Source organism: Lonchura striata, chromosome 10 (assembly GCF_050655825.1).
Source record: "Lonchura striata isolate lonStrDom1 chromosome 10, ASM5065582v1, whole genome shotgun sequence".
NCBI lineage: Eukaryota > Metazoa > Chordata > Aves > Passeriformes > Estrildidae > Lonchura > Lonchura striata.
The window spans coordinates 12,201,470-12,226,182 of NC_140712.1; the positions used below are offsets into that span (position 1 = coordinate 12,201,470).

The 24,713-nt window shown below is 35.7% G+C and overlaps 1 protein-coding gene and 1 long non-coding RNA gene across 2 annotated transcripts in view; one reads left to right on the forward strand and one right to left on the reverse strand.

The window, feature by feature from the left end:
* Positions 1-17,752, forward strand: part of LOC110474170 (uncharacterized) — a 166,518-nt gene extending 148,766 nt beyond the window's left edge. The window contains exon 10 of the long non-coding RNA XR_014957600.1: positions 1-17,752. This exon is cut by the window's left edge and continues 42,019 nt beyond it. This is a non-coding gene — a long non-coding RNA (uncharacterized LOC110474170).
* The window catches only part of UNC13C (unc-13 homolog C), a 127,380-nt gene that overhangs the window by 52,335 nt on the left and 50,332 nt on the right, over positions 1-24,713 (reverse strand). The window contains exons 12-16 of the mRNA XM_085588704.1: positions 18,187-18,337; positions 15,745-15,813; positions 14,402-14,491; positions 13,503-13,631; positions 4,621-4,754 (exon numbers count right to left, since the gene is read on the reverse strand). Of these exons, the coding sequence (XP_085444830.1) occupies positions 4,621-4,754; positions 13,503-13,631; positions 14,402-14,491; positions 15,745-15,813; positions 18,187-18,337 (573 nt within the window). The remainder of the gene's footprint in view (positions 1-4,620; positions 4,755-13,502; positions 13,632-14,401; positions 14,492-15,744; positions 15,814-18,186; positions 18,338-24,713) is intronic.

Genomic DNA, 24,713 nt, shown 5'->3' on the forward strand with positions numbered 1-24,713 from the left:
CTCGTTTGATTAGTGATAAATAGATCTGTCTATGCATTTTAACTTGTGAAAGCAAATGCACACACAAACTGCAATTATCAATGTTGAATAAATTACTTCAACACATCCTACATGGCCTCAGTTAGGTGAAGTCTAAAATTGTGACAGTGTTTATACTTCTAACACATTGGTGGGCATTGCACAGCTGCCAGTCACAGGCATGAGGGAACTACCAGAGGTATCCTTGCAGTTTACTGTATGTGAGAAGCTGACAAAGGCAATGCTCAAGCACACAATACATTCCACATGCTAAAGATAAATGGTAACAGAAGCACCTGAATTATTAAAGGGAAGGGATAATAAAAGGTCAAATACTAAAGCATCTATGTATATATGGCATTTTGTATTATTTGTATTTTATCACCTTATTTTCAGGTAAGAAAACTTTTTCAAAGTACTTCCAATTTTTATCCCTAAGGAGAAAAAATATCAGAGAAATTTCTCATGCAAATCTCTACATTACATTTTCTAATCTTTGTAAAAGCCATGTATTTTCACATTTCTCAGTGAAGCAAAAGGACAACCAGCATAGTGCTCTGTCAAACATTTAGCTGACTCTTGCTAGTTATTTCTGCTCCATAGGCCATAATTCTCCTAATTTCGATGTCATTGTTGGAACTATATAAAATCTCAGTTTATCCAGAAGAGTTATGTTGCCCATACATTACCATATCTACATATTTTCAAAAATACTAAATTGCATATACAAGACAGCCACTTATATCTTCTCTCTATTGATTTTAATTAAGCAAAAATATAGTGGCAACAATTTTCATTGGCTAGTTCTAATGAAGGGCAATACATAAAACCACAGATCAATAGAATGAAATTGAACTCAGCTTAAAACAAAATGAAAAGAGTCAATGTATGAGAAAAACATATATAATCCCCAAAGCATTTATCCCAGACAGTACTGCATGTCTCTAGTTCAACCCTAAAGTTAAAAAATTCTATAATGACAATTAAAAATGATTTTTCTGATTTTGTGCTGCCAAATCACCAGTCTGCTGCATCTTGAGATTACCAAAGTCTCTGAACCTCAGATGCACTTTCTCAGAATAGCTCATTTTCCATACTTGGCTACAGTCTCATCCAGGTGCTAAATCTCACTGTCCTAGGGGGTGAATGCATTCAGTTTTGTGCTGTGCATGCAGAAAGAGGACAGATCACACCATCTGTGGAGTGCTGGCCATGGCCTCTGTTTCACTAAGTCTTAAGACAAAAGTTCTATATGATTTTGGAAAATATGTTTTCTATTTAGACTGGGAGCAAAGAGCTCATCTATTCTTACATTTTGTGCTCTATCCTCCATCTAGCCTAAGCTTGATTTTTAATACTCCTTTCTCTGAAGAAAAAATAATGGGCAAGACAGATGCTGTGTCCATATAACTACTCTGGTCTGTCAGTGACACAGTTACATGAGAAGCTATAGTGGGTATGGTGAAAGAATGGGAACAGCTTTGTTCACAGGATAATGTTCACAAATTCAATGAAAGAAGTGATATTCATATAAGCATAGGAATATCACATGATAAAGTATTTCACAGAATAAAGTATAATTGGTAATGAGGAATATCACTGCATCAAGATGCAAAACACATCAGATACACTTTCTAGAATGAAAGAAATATTCTAAAGTTGGCCTGATGCAGTCCAATTCATGATAGAGTATACTCTGATTTTTTCACTTCCTTCCATAATTTTCTTCCACTGACCTATGTTTCATAACTTCCTGACATGTATGTTATAATTCTGCTGTTTCTACAATATAAGTTCCTATTCCAAACTCTTCAGAGGTATTAAACATCTAGCTCCTGAAGCATGAGGAAATCTGTTCCTGCAGATTTCATTTGTTAGTCCTTTCCATACTGCATGGAGCACAATGTGATCACAGAGAAAGCAGATCCTAACATTGCAAAGATCTGAGGATCAGTAAAGAAAAAATTTACAAGTCCTATTAGAGCTGTCATATTTCTTAATTTTACAGTGACAACTTGACTGCTCTATGTGCAAAAAAAAGAAAATTGCATAGGCCCAAAGCTTACATCTTGCTTTCAAATTACAGAAGCATATTTGACTTGAAGATTTTGTCCTTGATTTGATGTTCCTTTTATTAGAATAGATATTTTATTTTGATAGGAATTTCTTCTGTCTCAAAGGATATTTGGAAGCACCAGGAAGCCCTAGATTTGCCTGTGAATCAGGTTTCTAACACATTTTACATCGTTTGACTACTAGAATGAGGATTTTACAACTTAAATACCAGACCATGTGTTTTCCTCAAACTTGTCAAGTTTCTCCTGTCATGTAAGAACTGCAGGTTGCCCCCACATCCCACTGGTATGCTCTGTCAGTGGCTGCAGTGCTTGCTGAGGCCATCATGTCATGTTTCATCTGGATTCATAACCTGATACAGTTCAAATACTCCACTGCAGTGTAATTTTTGCCTCCAAGGTAGATATAAAAATAGGGTTTCCAAAACTAGCTGAGGAGTAGAATTCTGAGCAATATTATACAACTGTGAAAACTTTTATCAGAATGCTCTCCTGGGGATCTTCAGTTACCTCATTTCTAAAATAGGATTCAAATGGATGCAGGCCTGGCTACTCGACTGAGACACTGCATGGCCATATATTTCTAATAAGAAGTCATATTTTTGCAGTATTCCTGTGTATCCAATTTATATGTCCCATTCATCTATTTTAATCCATTTTCTTTTTTGAGGTAAGCAGGGAGGGAGAGGCCATCTTACTTTTTCTCAACTGTTTTTACATGCTGCTTTTGTGTTAGGAGAAGCTTTTCTTTTTAAAAAAATATATCCAAAGCAACTCTGAAAAGTTCTTCACCTTTTTTCCACCTAGAGCCTCTTCATCTTTTGCTTCTGATGTCTTCAACTTCTAAAAGACATGATATTCCCTGTGTTCACCCTTCCACTTACAAATTAACAGTAAAAAAAAGAGAGAGAAGTCAGAGACACAAGCTCTCTCCCTTAATTTGTCCCAATTCCGTCCACTCCTGATTCTGTTTTCACATCTTACACAATCATTCATCTGTACTTTAGGGAACCTACTAATCCCCTTAGAAGAACTCTGTTTATGCCTTTACTTTCTCCCTCACATTTGTATAGAAATACAGCTAGAACAATTTTTAGGATAATTAACTCGCAATTACACTTGCTTAATTTAAATGAAGACTGAAATGAATCACCTTTATGTATTTGTCTCAATTATGTATCTTACAATTACTGTATTATTTATACAGCATGTCAGACAAAAGGTTGAACTTTCATTAATGGAGAAAGTCAACACTATGACACAAAAATGGAGTAAACAGGAAAAGTGTTTTCTTTCCTCTTATATGGTAAGAACTTATTCCTTAATAAGGTCAGTGCAACAGATAATTGAACAAAGAAATGCTTATTATCCAGGACTGAAATTATACTTTATTTATTTCAAGTAAAGGAAGGAATCAGAAGTCAATGAAATACCTTTCAGCTTCTGTTTATCACCAGGGGGTTTCTTTGTCACTTTTACTGTGGGGCCATAAATAGAATGGTACCCTTTATAAACAGACAAGCACGTCTCAATGTACAGAGTGCCTTCTAGTATCTACCCTATTTTGGCTGAAAAGAACAGATTGTTCCTGCTCCCCTTCAGAGCATTCAATTAATTGCAATTGCAGAAACCTCTATTAGTTGTTTAGTCGTAATACAAATGTCGGTTTCAATGTTAACTTTTGCATAAGTCATCACAGCCAGACTGTGCTCAGATTTTCTGCAATCTCTCTGTAAAATGGCTCCAAAGAGCTAAAAAGTTCCCCCAGCGTCTCATCAGGTCACATTTCAATTGGTGCAAGGCCTGTTTCTCCAGCTGTAATATGTAAAATTCATTCCTTTGCACTTTTTCTATATATTTCATGTTCAAACCCCAGCACTGCCTTCTTTTCCTGTGCTTATCAATTGTTTCTCTCCTTTCTACTCAAGTATGAACCTTAAGTTATTTGACTTGTCTTGGTTATTGATTGTACCTCCCTTATGGGCCACATCTTCAATTCTGAGATGTCAGCTTCCATCTCTGGGATACTGCCCTCCACTTCATACACTTTCAAGTCAGTCTGGTCAGCCAATTATAAATTCAGATAGGGTGTTTTCGTGAAGTTCATTTTTTCTTTTTTTACAATTACATGGCTAAAAATCATACCTAAATGAGCTTCAGCATGATTTGAGCACCATGTGTGCCATGATACTCCCATACCATCAGTATCATCACAAAATTCCCTTCACTGAAATGTCACTGACATTTCCCTTCTATCCATTTATCTCTCATGTAGAATATTTTGCTATTAACGTTTTGAGATGACTCATATACCACCTGTCCTTAATGTTCCTAAACCAAAAGATTTTCTTTCCATTATCAGAGAACTAAGTTTTTATCAAACTATGTTTTTATCAAACTATGCATCCTGTATAAAAATCTCTACCTAGATTCTGTTTAAAATATAACTTCTGATTCAGGTGTATTTCTTATCCTTATTTTAATAAATCCATGATTCTTAATTTTTATGCATAAAGTAATTACTTACTGGTTCAAGATTGGGGTATATGCTGTTTTATCTTCATCTATAATGGTGACCATCAGAGTAATCAGCTGTGCCCAGAAATCCAAATTCTTTGTTGTTGGTCCCTGTTCTTCTTTAGGAACTTCTTGTTTCCTACTCTGTTAAAACAAGATTGAATATATTTTTATTAGAGAAAATACTACGGGAGTTCCACCTATAGATTATTCCTTAGTTGGGAAGAGTGACATATTAAGAATTTTTAGAAATTTTGGACCAAGACTGGCTAACCAACAGAGTAGAATGTATGAAAAACTGTACTTGGCTGTGCACAAATATAAAGAACCATAGTGCAAAGACGGTCATGTCAGCAAAGGAGATCAGCAAAGGTTTTTAGTGCATGCTCACACTGTAATTAGATACATTATTCAATTTGCTGTGCTGAGACTCAGCACAGGTAGAATTGCCTGTTGAGGCTGAACTTTTATACCCAACACAATAAAGACTGAAAAAAATCAATGCTGAGGAGTGTTTAATGTTTTGGTTTGAATTATATGTTGAAGCTTTTCGGCCTAACAGCTGCTAATGATGTACAGTCTAAATGAAGAAGCAGTTCAATTTCCCTTTATTTTATTGAGAATTTCATATACTTTCATCTCACTAAAATATGCATTTACAGATAGACTTTGTTTCGACAATTTTTATTTATTAACTCTTAGCCTACAATTTGCTAGGCAAAAATATTTTGCATTCCTTTGCTTGGCAGAAGGAACAGATTCCTTATCAATGTCCAATAAATAACTCCATTCTAGGGACCCAAATATGAAAAGATATATTTTTAATTCTGTATGAACATATACATAAATAATTTCTGCCACACAGAGCTATGTCTGTACATGCTAGAGCTACACATGCTCTTCTACACTGCTGTGTGAGATTGAAAGGGGTCTCAGCTAGTAAGTCAGAAAATAAACTTGCCTATATAGGATCCTGCAAGTTTAAACACATATTCTCTGTACTTCTTATTCCTAGTCCAACTATGACCACTTCAATGGACCTGATATCTTTCTGAATATACCTAACACCATATTAGTGTCACAGTGAATTAATTAAATGTTAATTTAACCCCAATTAACTTTTATCTATGAATAGCATTTAGAATGGCAGAAAGGGAATTTAAACATCTATTTAAAACTGTTTTTGTGGCCACTGTGGAATATTTTAGACAAGTATCATTAATCACACTGCTGCACACTCAGTTGAACTACAAAGGGTACCACCTCAGTGTCTAAAGCAACAGAAATAAAGCTCAAAAGCAGTTCAGAGGATGGTGGGTCTGGTGTCACCAACAATTAACAACTGTGCATGCAAATGAGAGAGCTTTTCAAAACAGAAATGAACATTAGAGTATTAATGTCACTCATAAGGGCGCTGGTATACATTATATTTTTATTAAAAAGGCATTGCTTCTATTTAAAAGATGTATGTCTAATAGAACATTTTTTTTCCTCAGAGGCTTGTTAAATCAAACCAGCTGAAAGGCAGCTGTAGAAGACAAAGCTACCTCATATGTAGCTCAGCATCTTATCCAAAAACTGTATTTCACAGCCAGTGACATGCGGCTGAGACAGCTTTCCATGGCTGTGAATGTGAATGCAAAATTCTGTGCATTAACAGATAGCAAAAAGTAACTGATTTACAAAGTAGTAGCTGCACAGAAGTCCTTTCTACAAAAATTCTCAGGAAAAGAAATCTCTTTAAAATCTGTATGACCTTTTCAAAAGTCCCAGAGAAGGTATTTTTAAAATAGCCTTACATTACAGATGTAGTTTTATGTCCCGAACAGAAAGTGCATACTCTGCCCATCTGTAGTTGTTATTTCCATTTTTTATCCTAAAATCTACCTAGTGTGTTAGAAATGCTCAGAATCATTCAACCTCTTTTTACCTTATTATTGCCAGCACTATTATTTGCTTTATGTACAACAGATGCCTTTGTAGAAGCATTACAGAATTATGGAATACTCTGAGCTGGAAGGGGCCCACAAGGACCAGAGTGCAGCTCTTGGATTCCTGCACAGGGCAATGCCCAAGACCACACTGTGTGTTTGACCCCAGCTCTGGCAGGCTTGGTGCAGTGCTGTTATAATGAGGTAAAACAGTGATGGAAAACTGATTTCAATTTAGATTTTTTTTCCCACTCTCATTATACCCATTTGAAAGAAACTGTCAGTGTAAAAGCATGAAGTAAATACCTGATATACGTAATTAGTGCCACACTGGAACAAATACAGTGAGAAGATATAGGAGACCCTAAATAGTGCTTCTTATTGTAGAGGATAATAACAATGAGATTTTATTTTTTTTAAAATACAACTGAAAAGTTCAAGAGGAACATAAAATCTTAAAATAGCAAGATGACAAAATCTTTAATTAAACTGATGCTATTATTGGTTCTTAATTTTAAAATAAATGAGTTTCTGAACTTTCATATCTTCTGTTTTTGTTTGATACAGCACTGAACAAGCTCAAACCACAGACTGCTCTTCCAGTAACCAAGAGACCTTTCCAAATAGTGATATGAATGAAAGTTTTCCAATTAGCAGAATCACTTTATTTTCCATGAGCTTTTTCACAGAGGTAAGATTATTTAAAATATCTTGACCTCCTGTAACATCACTTTGGATGGTGATGCTGCTCACATGCATAGAACTGTGAAATGCCATAAGATGTCCTGTACTTAAAAGCTCAATAAGTGCCTGGCCAAAGGCACAACAATGATATTCCTTAGGGGCTTCTGATGGCAGATCAAACAAGCAATAAGAGCAGATGATATCTCACCAGCATGACAGGGTTTTATACCCTCATATTAATTGACTTGGGTACTTCTTGTCTTTAGGATCACCCCAGAGTGGTAGCAAACACCTAATAAGAAAAGTGTCTTTAAAGAGAAATCATATTGTTCACTTAAGATTCACAAATATAGTAAGTACTAAAGATTCTCTGTGGGTTTTTTTAATGCAACATCCAAACCAGCTGATAACTCTTTGTTTTTTGCCACAGAAGACATCAAAATCAGAAAGAGAAAGTGTGTAAGAGCAATTTTTCATAGACTATGAATCAAAGAAAATTATTTGCACCGAATCATGTTTTTCTCAATTCCCCTTTACTATCAATTTCCTAGTCAACTGAATTCATTTGCAAGCACTGAATCATGCAGCACAGAGCCTCCAAAATCATTACTGGTGTTTTGATACTCTCATAAAGAGAAGAATAAAATGTAGAGGGAGTTTTCTGAGTTTAAGGGAAATAAAAAAGGCTAAACTGTTGACAAACAAACATTTTGTACTCCAGAAAACGGGCTGAGACTGGAGAAAGCAATCTCAGACCCACTGTGAAGCAAGATTAAAATCTACATCTCTATTACCCTGAGAGAAATCTGTAAAGCCTGGTCTGAGAAACAGAGGGCTTTCAACTTCTCCCATCACTGATTTTACCAGATTGTAGTATTAATGTCTGGTTTAATTTTATTTGTTTTTATTTTGTTATGTTCTGTGCAATCAATACCATTATTATCATCTGTGTGACTTTGATAAATTGAATCCTATGATATCAGAAAGTTTTATATTGTTGTCTGCTGCAAGCCCCAAGCTAGGTTTCAGAATACAGTATTTTCTACATAGATAATGATACAGTGGAAACTCACGGGAAACCAACACAGTAGCCTTGATCAACACAAGGCCACAGAGGGCAATTTTATAGACCAGTTTTAGATAATTAAATATTAATTTTAACAATTCTTCCATATTTTAAAGTGCATATTTATTACTTATATTACATATAAGACTACTTAATTTAGAATCACCAGCAAATATATAATATGCACAATATATACAGTATACACATATGTAGCCATTCACATATTACACCTACCTATTTTTAGAATTTTATGTAATTTTTAGTGATATTTTTTTATATCTAAAAGAATGAAAATTTGGCCTTACTCAACAGAGTAATTTGAATTTACTCATCTGAGCCTAAAGCCAGAAATCACTTGCAGCCATGCATTCAAAACCTGTGAGAGATTTCCCTGTGCGGTGGTGTTGCACAGTAAGTAACTCCTAAACTGTTAACTTATCTGAAACTGAAACCCTATTTGAAGAACCATCACTGAATCACAGAATGGTTTGGTTGGAAGTGATGTCAAAGATCATCTTTTTCATTCCTCCTGCTGTGGGCAGGACACCTTTCACCAGACCACGTTGCTCAGAGTCCCATTCAAACTGGCCTTGAATATTTCCAGAGATGGGGCACCCACACCTTTTCCAGGCAACTTCATGTATTCTCCAGTACCAACTGAAGTGGAACAGAATTCTTTGGAATTAATTCTCATCTAGAATTGATGTGCATGTGAAAGGAGCTGGTTTAACTGGTCTGTCTGTTTAGGGCAGTGTAACGTGTAGCTCCTCTGCAGTGGCCATCCAAGATCTGTGGTTTTTGATCTGACCCACCCACCCAGATATGTTCTGCTTCTGCAGGGAATAGGTGGAGGAAGACCAAAGTGAGCCCCTCACTTATTGCAAGCTCTTTGACTTTCTAACCAGTGTTCTCAGACAAGCTGCTAAGAAGAAATTATATCTGTAAGACCTGGTCTTCTTCTGACAGAGAATTCTCAGAATGGGGTTGGAAATACCATAGCACAAAATGCATCCTTCTGTTCTGAAGTAATTTACCAAATGTTTTTCTGTTACTGTGGCTAACATGCTGCCCATCAAACAAAATGCTGCAACACAAGGAGAGACCTCCAAGTACCCTCTGCATGCCAGATTTGAAGAATTCAGAGTCTTTTCAGTGAATCTAAAGCAATATGTAAATATAACAAAGGGTCTCCCAAGAATTATTACCTGACACTGAAATTTGCACACCTGAAAAATAGGACTCTGTAGTAAACAGTTTTTGCTACTACACTTTATTTTCCACTTCATACTTCTGAATGTGTTTGAAAAGCACAGATCACAGTCACGCTTCAATTCTTGCAGTATTCCCATAACAAAATTTTTTTTTGTCATTTATGCTAAAGAGAAAAAAAGTATACCTTAAAAAACAACTATGAGGCTTGGATTCCCAAATTCCAAATGCAAAAGTGACCAGGGACCCACAAGTGAGTAAAGCAAAACTGAGCCAGCCCTCAAAGCATCCATGTGCTCATGCACAGCTCCAATTCCCAGAGCTGGGATGTGTTTAGCTCCTTATCAACCCAGCCCAAGGTGCTGTACCCCTGTGAGAGATAAAGGGCAAGGGCAGAGTAGTGAGCTGCTGCAGCTGTACCACCCCTGGCTCCTGAACGAGTCAATTGCTTTTTGCTACCTCCTGCCTGCACTAAGCTGTGCTGTGACAGCATAGAGAGCTGAGCAAAGCCTCAAGTAAAGGCCCCGAACATCTGGTAGAAAATCAGACCTGTTCTGATGAGCCAGTGTCAAATATAAAGCACTCCAGTGTTTTATTCCAGTATATTGGTGCTATTGATCATGAAATTATTTGTACTGATCAAGAGCTCTTCAGATAACATGAAGGATATGGTCTACATTTCATTGGTGTCACTCAGTGGAGAAGACTGCAAAAAGAATTATCGAAGAGACTTCAGTCACTGTGAGCACTAGCCAGGATTTCAAAATTTGTTTTGTCAAGAAAACAGAAAGAGTGACATATCAGTTAATTGAGTCAGAAAGCTATCAAAGTGCTTCCTAAACTACTTCTCCAGGATGTTTTTTTTAACATACGGCAGCTAAGCACTTCACTCAGATAACTATTAATTAAAAAGAGAAAATATTGCATGTGCTGGGCAAGGAGCTAGACAGTTCTTCATCAGAGGCCTTTGTCTCCAATAATGAGGACAGCAATATACATGTCAGTAAGACTGTCAAGCTATCATGTTTTACTCTCTGTGGTAGTCATTGTTTTTTTGCCATCAGCTGTTCTTTGTATTCTGCTGTGGAACTGTAGTATGACATTTTTGCATACTGTTAGCATTTGCAATGCTTCACCCCAGGAAATATCCTCAGGGGTGATATTTTGCTGCAAGACAGCTTTTTAACGGTGATTGCCTGCCTGACACAAAGGTAGGGAGTAATAAAAAGAGAAACTGGAGACTGCTGAGCATATTTTGTGATTTACTTTTTTTGTTTATAGTGGCAAATATCCAAAAACTCCAGTTCAAGCCCCTCAATTTTAACAGTCATTGCTCTATTTTCACCCCAAAATTAAACAATCCCACACATCAGACCTGAAGCATATTTTCTCCAAATACCGTGGCAGGCATCTCTGAGAATTTCAGGCTGCAGCCAGAAGCGGCTGCAGAAGGTGGTTACCCTGCGTTACACACAGATACACTCTGAGCCTGCAGGAGCCTCAGCAGGACATCTGCCAGTCCTTCCCCTGAGTGAGAGCAGGTGCTGACCTACATAAGAACCATTTCTTGCTGCTTTGGGACTCATCAATCTCAGTTCTCAGTGCTCAGAGCTCAGCTGTGCAGCTAAAACAAGAACCTCCTGTGCTGCAGAATCACACCAGGATGAGCTCCCTCCCTCTGAGGGAAGGGGACATCACCTGATGGGAGGAGAGCAGAGATAAGGGAATGGGTACTGAGGAAGGCTTAAGGGTGGAATCTGGTCTAATCTAAGTGGCTTGGACAAAAAGCTAATGAAATGTTAATTACAATACTGGTTAGCGCTTCATTATTATAACAGTGACTATTGCTATAACAGTGACAAGCCAGTCACCTGGATTCGCTGGAAAGCCTCCAGAGCTATAGGTTCAAACAAGCTGCATACTCAAGTGCTCCTAAAACCAAATGGACTTTTGGATATACTGATAGGAAAACATAAGAGGATCATGCTGAACAAAGTCACCTTGTACAACTCAAGAACTGATACAGAATTCAGGTAGTCTTTTGAATTAATTTTACTCATCTCTCTATTAAAGCTAGACCAGTTTTATTTCTCAGAATTGTCTCCCACCTTCTGGGAAAGAAGGTTTTACTGTCTGGCATTAAGATTATATGTGATTGTTGCTTCAATTTTTTTTTTTTTTTAATGTGATTTGCTGTTAGAAATAAATTATTCTTAATACAATCTATTTATTTTAAATGTTGTGGTTTATACTTCACTGAAGTTTCTTGCACTGCTTGGTGATTGTAACTGTACAGACAATTGTCTGCTTAAAAAAACTGCCACTGCTGGAAATCTTGCAAAAGAGAACTCAAGAGGTGCAGAAATACAATGAAATGCAGTTAACTCAGTTTTCCAACTGCGTGAATACTTGTGGATTTTTTTTTTTTTTTAAATTTCAGGACTTCTTATTTCTCCACCATTAAGCAGAGTTGTGTGGGAGAAAAGTATAATAACAACACTGCCTGTTCTGCTTCAAATATTATTTGGAGAGAACCCTTGCTTAAGGAGGTTTTATATTCTCTACTAATCAGAAAAGCCATAAAATCCCTGCACTTCAAAACCATATTTTAAAATAGACAGGCCAAATGACTGTATGGATTCACATAAAAAAGTTGTAAATTTTTTGAATACAGATAAGCTTTTGCAGTCGTCAATGCTTTGCAGAGGTAAGACTTCTTCACTTTTAGCTGTTCACTGAGGACTAGAATCTATTGATAAACTGCAGACTTATGCAATACCCAGTCTAGCAGCACTTCATATTATATGTACAGACAAGATCAAATTGCTTCAGAGTAAACATTAGCAAGAAAACAGAACAGTTTATGACGTAAATAGATGTGATGCCCGAAGCTGCTCCTTCCACTAATTTATATTCCTACTCAACTCACAATATAATCTGTTGTAGGATAAACACACATCAGCACTAAGTGTGGAGTGCTTATTGGTGTTGGTGAGAACTTCTTATATTCAAAGCTACAGTTAGGTTTTCCCACATAACAGGAATACAACATGAGAAAACAAATTCTCATTTCAGAAATGCTGAATAGTCACCTTTCCTAAAACACAGGAACTCATATTCTGGATTTAAGAGAAATATCTTTCCCTTAAATAAATACAAAATTCAAATAAATTTAATTTGAAGTCTTATATTATTAGTATGAGTGTTCTTATTAATTATACACACACACGCAAAAAAAAAAAAGTGCATTTGCCAAAGAACGCAGTTAATTCCATTCAAGGCTGGAATAGTCACAGAACTACCATTTTTTCAGTGTACTATCCAAAATGCAAATACAAGGCACAGGTGGCAATATGATAAAGAAGTGATGCTCCTTTAAGACAGTAATTAATTCTAACATTACTTACAGAATGACCATATTATATTAAAAAATAAAGAGTATTCTCAAGGATTTTGCATGACGCTTGGAAAACAACAAAGGCTAAAATTATCTTGCATTGACAGTTCAACCTGATAGACTAATATTAAGAAATCCTCTGCTTTCTTAAAGCAGTTACTAAAGCCTGGATCCAAGTATGCATCATAGGTACTAAACTGTAAGGCCGGAAAAACGATATCATTTTCAGCAAATTAAATTGTTTTCTAAAGCTACAGAAGTGAAATGTTAAAATTTTAAATAACTATTTTCCTATTAAAAATCTTAAATGAACAGTAATCAATCAAATGTCATCTTCCCCAAAACCACTGGACAATTTCACAGTCATGTCAAACTTGATGACTACATTATGAGGTAATGTGTCCATTTTGAAACTCATGCTAAACATTTTAGAGTTAAATGATGTCTTATGGGAGTATTTATGGTATGTTGCTCCTCCATGCATAAATAAAGTGAAAATCTGAGTGCTTTGATATGAAGGAGCACCAGAAAACTTTCTGTTTACTAAAGGCAAACTAACAACCATGATTGAGCAATAGCACAGAAAAAGTTCATTTTGACCTTACCTGATCCACTAATTGGGAGTACAGATCATAGCAATTGTCAAAAATGTATTTATAAGTTGAATCCAGGCATGCTTTTACACAGTCCTTCACCACAGTACTGGCTCGAGGGGGGCTCTGCAATTCCAGGACCTAATTAAATATTTCATAAGTGGGAGAATGTCAGAACTAGATTGCACACAAAAAATCCAAGTGTTGATTGGAGTTCTGTTATACATGATAAAAATAATTAAAATTGTGCATTTATAGAGGTGGATTTAGTTCTAAGATACACTAAAACACATGCAAGTAGATTTTATCACTAAGTTTTATTTAAATTAAAATATTTGTAAGATGAAAGAGGCATGTGTGCCCAAGAGTTTACATCTTTGCATCTTAGGGTTTTCATTTTATCAGTTTTTTATTATTTAGGAAACAATTAAACCATATAATATATGTTTTCCTTTGAATAAGAATATGAGCCAAATAGCATTTATTTAAAGCAAAGGGTTCATTTTTTTACTCCATTTCAAGATACATTAATTCAAACTTTAACTTAATGGATTATTTTAATTCTCTTTATGTAGTTGCCTAATGCAATGGAATCACATGCTATTATGACAAAGTTTGCTTTGTGTTTATTTTTTCATTCAGTAATATTAATGTGTATCATTCCATTCCAAAACTATTTCCGTGCTTGACCACTTAGATCTCAATCTCTGGAGAGACTAAAGTGAATAATTATCAGATCCGTTTTGCTGTTTGACTTGTGATTTCATTGTTATCAGTAGAAAACCATTATTCTGTGTGACTCCAAAGGAGTTCAGCTAAGTGTGCTTTCTCTGACTTCACTTTAAACTAATTAAAAAGATAATTTTTTTTCTTCTGTAAGGAAATTTATTTGTGCAAGTAAAGGACAATACCTTCATCCGAAAAAAAGTAATGCTGGTAAGCAGGTCCACAGTTGATTTCAGATCCTGGAGTCTTTCGGAATTGCTGGCAGGAAAATTATCCTGGTGAATCAGGGAAAGAGGAATCAAGCAAAATTTGAGTTACAGGTAAAATCCTTGAACAACTAGTTAGAAACCCCCAAAGAAAACAAAGTGCTGCTTGGAAGGCAGTTAATGATGAGCACTCCTTGGACATGAGTAGGAACACCTTTGATAATGCTCCTACACTTGTAATATGAATAATACAAAATATTAGGATATTTCCAAAACATGAATGGAGTAAAAAATGTTACAAGAAGACTGAGAACTGTTGCTAATGAAAATAATTTATGGGTTTTACATGGCACATACATCATTTGTAGGCATAAAAGCAGTAGTAAGCTTAATGTAGAAACAACAGAATCAATTTTTGTTACAATCTCTGGGTTAACAGAGTGATGTAAGGTAGTGTTATTTACGTAACTTCCTACTAATGAAGTATCAGCCTCATGCTATGATACTATCTGGATGGCATTCTTCAAAATGAAAAGCTCTTAGCATGAATGTATCTCCTTCATGAATGATATGGTCTTAAAAATTAAGTAAGTGCAACTTCTGGTCCCTCTAATGCCTTGGGGTTCTTTAAAATATTCCCTTTCTCCTCCAGTTTTGGAGAGCAGGCCACATGAACAGACAAATCCTTGACTTGGAGGGTGGCGCTCCAAGAAGCTGAAAGGAGAGCCACAGGTGATGAAGCTCTAACTTAGGTATTGTCCACAAGTTTCATGATCCAGTGGATTGGAGAAGGAGAGGGAGTTCAGAACCAAATGGTAACTGGCAGGTACCCAGTGTCTGCTTTCCTGAAAGGCTGGCTTTGGAGCACAACTCAGTGGAAGGAGATTCTATGAGGCAGAAATGAAATTAAATCCTACCACACAGGAAAACAAAGAGACAAGACTCTTTCAACATTACCAGGATCTTAGCATGCAAATTGTAGCAAAGATGTCAGGCTCCCAGAAAAAAAATCAAGGAGTAACTTCCTGTTGCACTGCCAGAGTCAGTGAAGATAATTCCCAGATGAATTAACTTAAGAATAGTTATAGATCAATTTAATAAAATTTGATTAATATCACAATATACAAGAAAGGGTTGAATACTCTTGAATATGTGATAATCCTGTGACCCATTCTTAGCTTTTGGAAAGAAACTACTATTTTTTCTTTTCATCAAATTGGAAAAACAATTGTGTTAAACAGCTTAAATTCTGTAAATTTTTGTTCCAGAGGTTTCGGGGGAGGGTGTCTCATGTTGACTCAAATAGAGTATGTTGTACATACCCTGTATTTAGATAAATCAATCCTCAGGGAATTGTGCAATTGATCCAGCAGCCTTATGAACTTTTCTCTCTGTAAAAAGAAAACAAGAAAATGTTGCACTAAAATTTGCAGGTTCCTGTAGTTGCTGGGGTTTTAGAAAGCTTCTTTCCATTCTTAACTTATTTGAAAATCAATTTGTTTTCCATTATTTCATGTACAAGTGAAGGTTTGAAACACCTGCATTTCAAGGCCAGGCAATGCATCTTCTTTCACTTTTTCTCCCCTTTCTATCCATGTTGTATACCTGGTATGCATTCAACACTGTGCAGCTGTGCAGCATGTTAGGGAGGTCACAAAGATTTTGCAACGCAACATTTTCCAGTCTTGTATTTGCCTTGCGACTGATTAAACTCTGGAAGAAAGCACCTCCCCCTTCCTTTAATAAGTAAGAAATTATGCTCATTTACAACAGAATTTGGTGCAAAAGTATGATTGAAAATTATACTTCTGAAACAGTGGCTTTTGTAGGAATAAGTTAAAGCAATACAAATATAATGAAATTATATTATTTCTTTTCAAATGTGAAGATAAACTCGTTATCTTGATAGATGAAAGAGCAGTGAAAGTATTTTGCTATGAGATTTCCAGCTGAGTTGTGCCATTCTCAAGTAACACTAATGAGTTTCTAATTACCATGTTAGAAAATATTCCATAGTCTACTGCACAAAACTGTGAAATCTCAGCCTACGTGAAAGAAGCAGACTTCTGGAAGAAGCAGGAGCTGATAGCTCTCAGGGTGCACTGATTGTATCTGAACCATCCCTCAAACACGATGATCAGGAATTTGAAAATAGAGTCTTTGTGCACTGTCTCTCATCAGTGCAGTTCTAACCTACACCAAACCCCACTAATTTGGCACGGTTCCCTTAAGGGATGAATCAAAAGAGAATTTTTTTGTCATGTTATAAAGCTCTACTTAAATATTCAGTCAGCCAAATCATTCCCAGCTGTAGCCTGAGGACTTGAATTTGAGATGTTCTTTTTGATGAATGATGTGCAGCTATTCACTAACAAATGCCTTTTGACCCAGGAGAGAAGAATAATCTAATATTTTCCCTATAAGTCAATTGTTTGAAAAAAGAGCTCCAAATCTCTTTTAGTTATGCCTACTACTCTTTTTCCATCCATCTGTTGAACTATGAATTGGATTCAAATTGCGTCAAAGGCAAACTGGCATTAACATCAGAGAAAGGACTTAATCTCTGCCCTGTCTGATGACAAAAGTAGTTCTGATCATTAGAAAAATGGGAAAAAAGGATAAAAATCCAGCAAAACCATTCTACATTTCAAAAGTTGCATCAAAGTCAAATGTCTAATAAAGCTTGAACATTGAAAGAGAAGACTTATTCACACAAAGAGTAATTCTTGGTTTATGCATCCAAATGCATAATTTCATAATTTTATCCTGAAAATCTGAAATTCATAATTTCTCTATTTTTCTAATACTGGAGAAAAGTACTAGTGCCTCTAATATGACTTTAAATAAAATTTTGAATTTGAAATTTTAATGTGAATTTGATAAATGTTAATTATGAATAATATTTTATTTCATGTCAATAAATGGTATTTTATACAAGTGCTACATTAAATGTACCTTTGATATCAGCCCTACAAATAAAAGCCTTACTAAAAAAAGGAAAAAGAGGAAAAAATAAAAGCATTTTTCAGCATAAGATTGTGTTTATACCCTCTGTATCATGTGTAATACCAGAGCTATGGAGGCAACCTCTTTGAATTATTGCTCTGCCTTACTGCTCTCAATTCCTCTGAAGGTGAAGAATAAGGGTCTTTATTTATTTATTATCATGTTCAAAGACTAGGAAGTCCACCCTGTGAGATACTTATCCACAGAAGAAAATTTGGCAATAACAAAGGTAGTATTACTACATCCTGAATTGCTACTATTCCTCCTAAAATTCCTGATACCTAAATCCAGTATTTGGACAATTCACCAGCAAAAAATTCACCAGCAAAAATAAGAGAGTCCATTATTATGCATCCTTGTGAGAAGAGCAGCATTTATGGCCACATCTATTAGGTTAATATGAGTTCACTGATGATACAGCCCAAGAAAGGAATTGCATCCAATACTTAGTCTAATGCAGTTAGCAGTTTGCAAGGCCCACTGCAATAAAACAAAAATCTGTCGGAGATTTTAGTACCATGAATGTGTGCCAGTGCTTTCTACCCTCTACACCTCACAAGGAGCTAAGCAACATCTTCTCTGGCTTTTATGATGATTGACTTTAAAGACTCAGGGTAGAATTTTCAAGAGCTAACAACAACCCTTACTCTTTAAAATGAGCAATTAAAATAAAAATTCAATGTAAAAGTTAATATGGAATATACTAGGAAGAAAAAAAAAAAAGACCAGAATTCTATTAAAAAAGAAAATCTACTTACCCCAAAGTTAGTAGCAGCAAAGCGATCTGAGGCAGATACATTAGTTGCTGCTGTTGTATGAGCATAGAAAGCATTTATATTGGCCAACAATGTACTCATAACTGCTGGAACACCAGGGCACATGTATTTAGAAGAGAGACAGGAAAAATGCCTGAAATTCAAACAAACCAACAGTTATTAAAGATTGCAGGGAATCTGCTTCTTCTCTCATTATAATTTATTTCTAACTCCAATTATGTAACTTTCAGGCTACCTGGTGGAAAATTGTAAAGACGGATATGAGGAAAATCCAGACATGTTTGATACAATTGTCACTTGTTGAACACTGATATTTCCAAACTGGCCACATTAGATTCACATTCAGTTCTTACTCTGTTAATCCTAAATACAAAAACATGATTTAACTATTTTAATTCCTATTAAACAAAACATTCATATTTAAAGAAAACCTAAGAAGTAAACTTTAACTCATCATCACGGAAAGTCACAGAGATCTGTGGTAGAAAAAGATTAAATTGCTGACAAATAAAAGACTCAAACCAGCATTTTAGTGTGGTTTTTATTTCATGTTACATTATTAATGAAAGGTGCTTCAAGCAGCTTCTGAGTTCACCTTGATTTGAATTAGGTCATAACAAACTCTTCCACTTCGATCCAGGCCAGTAAAATTTAGGTAATGTCTGTTAAACCCAGAGGTGCAATGTAGCAGCACTGTTTACTTGTTTAATGAAACAAGAGATGCCTGCTGGAAGCATACAAAGAGCTTATAACACAACAAAATGTGAAAGATACAAATGAAAGAAAGATATGACACATGAGGAGAGTGAACATCATCACTGCAAATATAAATTCCTAATTTCAAGATCTATAATTAGGCAGGACTAGGAAAGAGAATGAGGGGGATTATAAAAAGATGGTGGTAAAAACAGGTGTACAAACAGAAGAGGATTAAGAAATTCCAATCAGGCTCTGTATGACTGAAGGTCCTGATTTGGCCACATGCTCCTCTTAGCTGGAGTCTCTGGCTCCTCTCTCCTGTTCCTTCTCAGGAGCATAAGGCAAAGCAGTGTGCTGGGCCTGAACCACCTGGGCACTAATGTCCTTCCAAGAAAAAAATTAACACAAGGTACAATTGACCTCTCCTGCTAAACTTAAGCCAAATTCCCTTAACTGTTGTAACTGCCCAAATCATCCTTCAAGGCATTATTCAAGATTATTTTCCTGTAGGGGCAATTATTAAGTGCTATTATCTGCATTTTACAGAACTGAAACTGCTCAAAACTACACAGAAACCAACCACATGGGCCAGGACTAGAGCCCAACGTTCCCAGCTATGTGCTTATGGAATAATGTTACCAAACCTTTAAATCACTGCCAGTATTTGTAAGAAGTGCTTTTGAAGACTGAAATGTGACTTCAACAAAAGAACAACACAGTTCTCTACCCCTCAGAAAAATCTTTCAAAACATATGTCATGTTTTCTGTCAAGTAGAAGAATACTACTTTCCTTTGTAATAAATTACAACAGTGATATCAGGTGGTTCTCACCAATAAAAGTAACCTTTAAAGCTAATAGAAATATCTACTTATCTATAGTAAGTTTGGAAAATATATGTAGGGATGATAGAACCAATTTTCAAAAAATTGACAAAATAATTAATACTTTTAATATTGATTACCTTTAATTTCTAAAAGTCTTTTAGTGGACTTAAAGGTCCTTAGTGCATGAGTAACATCAATGTGGAGATAAAAAGGCACTAATAACCCCACGGGCCTCAGAGTCATACCTGTAACATGCTCTGCTGAGGGTGGAGGCAGGCAAAAGGAACAAAAAGCAGCAATCACCGAGATTGTCCCAATTGCCTTTAAGGGAACATGACAGACCATGGAAATATTGTTTGGGTCAACATTTTAAGGTATCTTCAGCAGGTTGCCCTAACCATTTCACAATGAGCTACCCATGACCTGTACTGAATTCTTATATTGAGAATAGACCCAAACTGTACCAATTTTTCACAAGGAAAATTTAAAGCAATTGTAATACTTGGTTTCTCTGAGCCAGGTCTCATAAGCTCTCAGAGATAAGTATTACACCCAAGACAGCTCAGCTATCTCAGATGGCATAAAAGTAGCAGGATGGCTCCTGTGACAGTGTTGGAAACAGAAAAGTTTTAATAAAAGGCAAAATAACAAAGCTCTTTACAGAGAAAAACTGAGCCAGGGCAAGAGGTTTTTGCTCCTGCTAAAACACTTCACAAAAGCGATTACTTCTTTTGTTCTCTTTTTTTCTAGTGAATTGCTTAGGCAGGACTTTTTGGCTGCTGTCCAATTGGCTATCCTTAACTTTGAGGTGAAGTCTCCAAGGTCCTATGAGGTGTCTTTTAACCAAATTGAGGAGAGAAACTTGTGGGCTTTTTCCCTATTATGGAGACAAAGGGTAACTTGTTTACTCCATCAACAGGGGGCACATTCTACACAATTGCTATAATTTATGTCTTTATTGTATCACTGCACTGTTTCACCTGTAATGTGCTTAGTGAAAATTATGATAAAGCATCTGTGACAGATTTTTGTTTCTATCATTTAATTAAAATCCCTAATTTTCACAGGATCTATTAAGTACACAATATGGGTCACGACTCAGAGTGCTGGTAACTCAAGTTATCAGCTACCTGCAAGATACCTGGATTCCTTCTGCTTGCTGAAATGAATAAATCAAAGTAAACCCCTGTCCTTGTTTTTGCAGGTCTTTGAAAACAGCAGCCAGTAGCATGAATTATTAACAATTTCTAGTGGGCACATGATCTCACAGCAACCATTGCTAAGTCTCACACATTTTAGAGGACAGTTGCACTGCATAAGCTGAAACCTGGCCTGCTTGCTCCAACTTTCTTACTATGCAATTTTCCGACCAATAGACAGTGCCTGGGATTCTTCCAGTATTTCTGCTAGCATGAATTAGCAAAGAAAGGAGTGTAATTGATGTGCTGTATTCATCAGTAAGCAAATGCTATCAATAAAAAATTAGTTTAATGGGCAATTTGTGTGCTTTCTGTAATGCTGCCACATTAATTGAAAACTAGCAGGAGAACAAGATGACATAGTTAGTGTCCATTAACCTGCTGGAATGAGAACTATGTTGCTGATTGAGAATCATTAGGTTCTACCTGTGGTGACTCTTGCCAGTAAGAAGTAAAGATCTTAATAGAGCTTTTATTGCACTTGACTCTATTACACAATAAATTCAGGCTGATGATATTATGTGTAATTTCAGTGTCTAGTCAAACACTGTTTCAATATGTACTTGGATTTTTGCCTTCTAAAGAGAAATAAATTATGCTGAAAGATGAATGGCAGGAAAAAAGTTATTTCCCCTTCATTGCAGAATGCGGCTTAATATATGTAGGTAAATAAAGTTCCAGTATGATTCCTTCTAGACATTGACTTTACAGCTCAAACTGCCATCAGTCCCCACAGTCATCAAAATAAAGGCCAGCTGTCATTGTGCTGTTTTTCTACTTTTTCTTCCTGTCATTTGTGATATTTATTTTCCTCCCTATTGTCTCACACATCCATGCTTGTACCAGTCGTGTGGCTAACAGTGTCTGTCTGGCTGCTATCCAACACAAAAACAAAAAAAAAAATTCTCATCTGAACCATGCAAGAATGGCTGTAATGGTCTTGCTTTTCTTTTCCTAGCTCAGACTTCATGAGGAATGAAAGAATAAAATAATCATAAGAAAGAAGAGTGGATTATGTAACGTATAGACTTCAAAGAGCTGCAATTACTGCAACAGAATCAGTCTTTTTGTTGTATTTTAGTTTGGGTTGATGGTTGTTTTTCTATTAACATGAATTCCATATTTGGTAACTTAAAGTAGATTTCCTTGCTCAGGAGCTGTGCAGTTGTAGTCCTTATCTTAAGAGTAAAACACCCCTTCTAAGTCAGCATCTTCATGGGAAAAAATCTACATTTATTTCATAAAAATGTGGAGATGTTCTTATCTCCAGCAAGTGGTGCAACCACACCGGAATTCTCTTTCTAAGTCTGGTGAGAAAGGTCTCACTGCAGACAATGACTAGAGCAGACAGGTAACCTGCATGATATCTTCTGGTCTGATTCCACATTTCAGTATTTGCTGTGTTTAGAAAATCAGACTAAATATTTGAAATATTATTTTTGTGCTCTAAAGGAGAAGATACAAATAACTATTGAGGGCCAGAAGGAAATCTTCAGGATTTATTAAGGGATCATAGATGACAAAGCCACCATCATGAACCAGAAATTATACACAAGTGGGATTGTCTTTTGCTGTAGTGGGACAGGATACCAAAAAACTTCAGACAGGGGTACTTTAGAAAAGCATAATCAGGTTTATGCTGTATAGAAATGCAGAAAGTTATATGTTCCTACTCCAGCATATGCCATGTTTCAATAGTTAAAATGGTCAAGACTGACTATCATTAAGTGGCACTGAAACTTTTTATAATAGCTAACTTTAAAACAAATACGAATAGTAAAAATTAAATTTAGGCAAAAAGAGCATCTCGTTAACATCATCCTAAAACTCACGTAGCCTGATAAAGCGCAGATACTCTCTGGGGTCTGGATCCTGGGGTATTAAAGCTTAGTCAGTTTTGTGTTTACAAACACAAACATTTTAATTTCCAATGTTGTCATGAGACATGCAGTAGAAGAACTCTGCAACTAGATTCTCAAGCATACACAAAATTCCTCTGGGCTAAGTGATTACATTCAAATTCTCTCTGTTGTATAATAAAGAATTTCTTTTGTTTTAGTAGAAGATCTTTGTTACCAAGTGAAATCTGATAATTCTATTTTCCAAATCAAGAAGCTGTACATTTTCTTCCAGCCACTAAAATTGTTCCAGAAGAAAAAGGTAATCTCATAAAAAGAAATAAAACCGAGAGATAATAGTCCAAAAGAAAATTCCTCATGACAAATAGACTTAGTGTCTTCACTACTCTTCTCCCCAAAATCTGAATGCTCCGAGATGAGCCTGCAGATGAATCAGCAAAACAACGTATATGAATATATATTTTTCTCCAAGTATTACTTAGATTACATGCATCACTGATTTTATTGCTAACTTAAACAGGCTGGGGCTGTCCCCTCAAAAAGGCAGTGCTCATTATTGACATGATAAAATATAAAAGGATGTGGGTATAGGGACAAAGAAATCTTAGTTTTTATTTCTTTTGACTATCAATATTAAATTAATTTTCTCATTACATCTGCTTTCAGATACCTGGTTTGCAGTCAACAACATCAAGGAAATTTGTGGGAAAAGGTATAGAAGAAAGCAAGACCAAAAAGAGGGCATGGCAAAATAGGTTAATTAACTTAGAATGGCTTGGTTAGAGTTTTTGAGTAAGGACTCCTGAAAAATGTGTTGGAGTATTTGCCCAGATCCATGTTAGATGTGCAGACTAAATTTACTTACTTTCCATGAATATCTGAATGTTATTTACTGAGTTAAAAACAAAGCATCTTCTTAATATAAAAATACAACTTGTCAAGTCCTACCACTATTAAGTAAAAAATATTTTATATACTCATATCAGTTATATTGCTATTTTTGCAATGCTAACTTATGCATCATCTGTATTTCGAAAACCAGTTTCAAACTTTTGCTGGAAAATTTGGCAGTATATGAATACACTGAGTGATGAAGAAAAACAAAATTCAAAATAATTTTACAGTTGTCAGTCAAAAATTCAGCCATGTTATACTGAGATAATCAACTACTGAGGCTATGTTAAGACAAAACTAATGCTAAATCAGCCCTTTATTTCTTATGCAAATCACTAATAACAGCCCTCCTTTGGCATTAATAGCTCTTAACAACTCATTTCTGGTCAAAACTTGAACTAATTTTGATACACAGAGCAGGAACAACTCTATCACTAACATTTTGGTAAAAATCCCATACCATTTTAAATCAAGTTATAAAACTACAATACCAGGATAAGTTAATAAATGACATAACAATTACACAGACCTACAGAGAAACTAAACACAGAAACACAAATACTCATGAAAGTCAACACACTAATTCCTCCATATGTAATATAAATACAAAACAGGGGAACTCTCAAGTTTCATTAATTATTATGTGCAATGCTGTGTAAGTTCCTTGAAGGAAAAATCACTAAAAATGTGTACAGTACAATACATTCCCTGACCCTCTATTAGATGAACAATACAAGAAATTCACAGACAACTACATTAAGTGAAAGACAAGCTCATTGCAATAGTAGGTGGTGTCAATACATTATGCAATGAATAGAAAACTTCATATTTTTATGTACCTTCATACTTATAATAAGACTTCTTTTTAGGAGGCAAGGAGATGCAAAAATATCAGAGATGTTCTGATTAAAAATCCCACAATATCAGGTTTCTGTAAGAAAAAAGTCTGTATTTTTTATTTATAGGACTCATTTGAAGTCCCCTGCTTTTCTACAGCTCCAGCAGAATATAGTCCTTTTCACCAGAAAGGTTT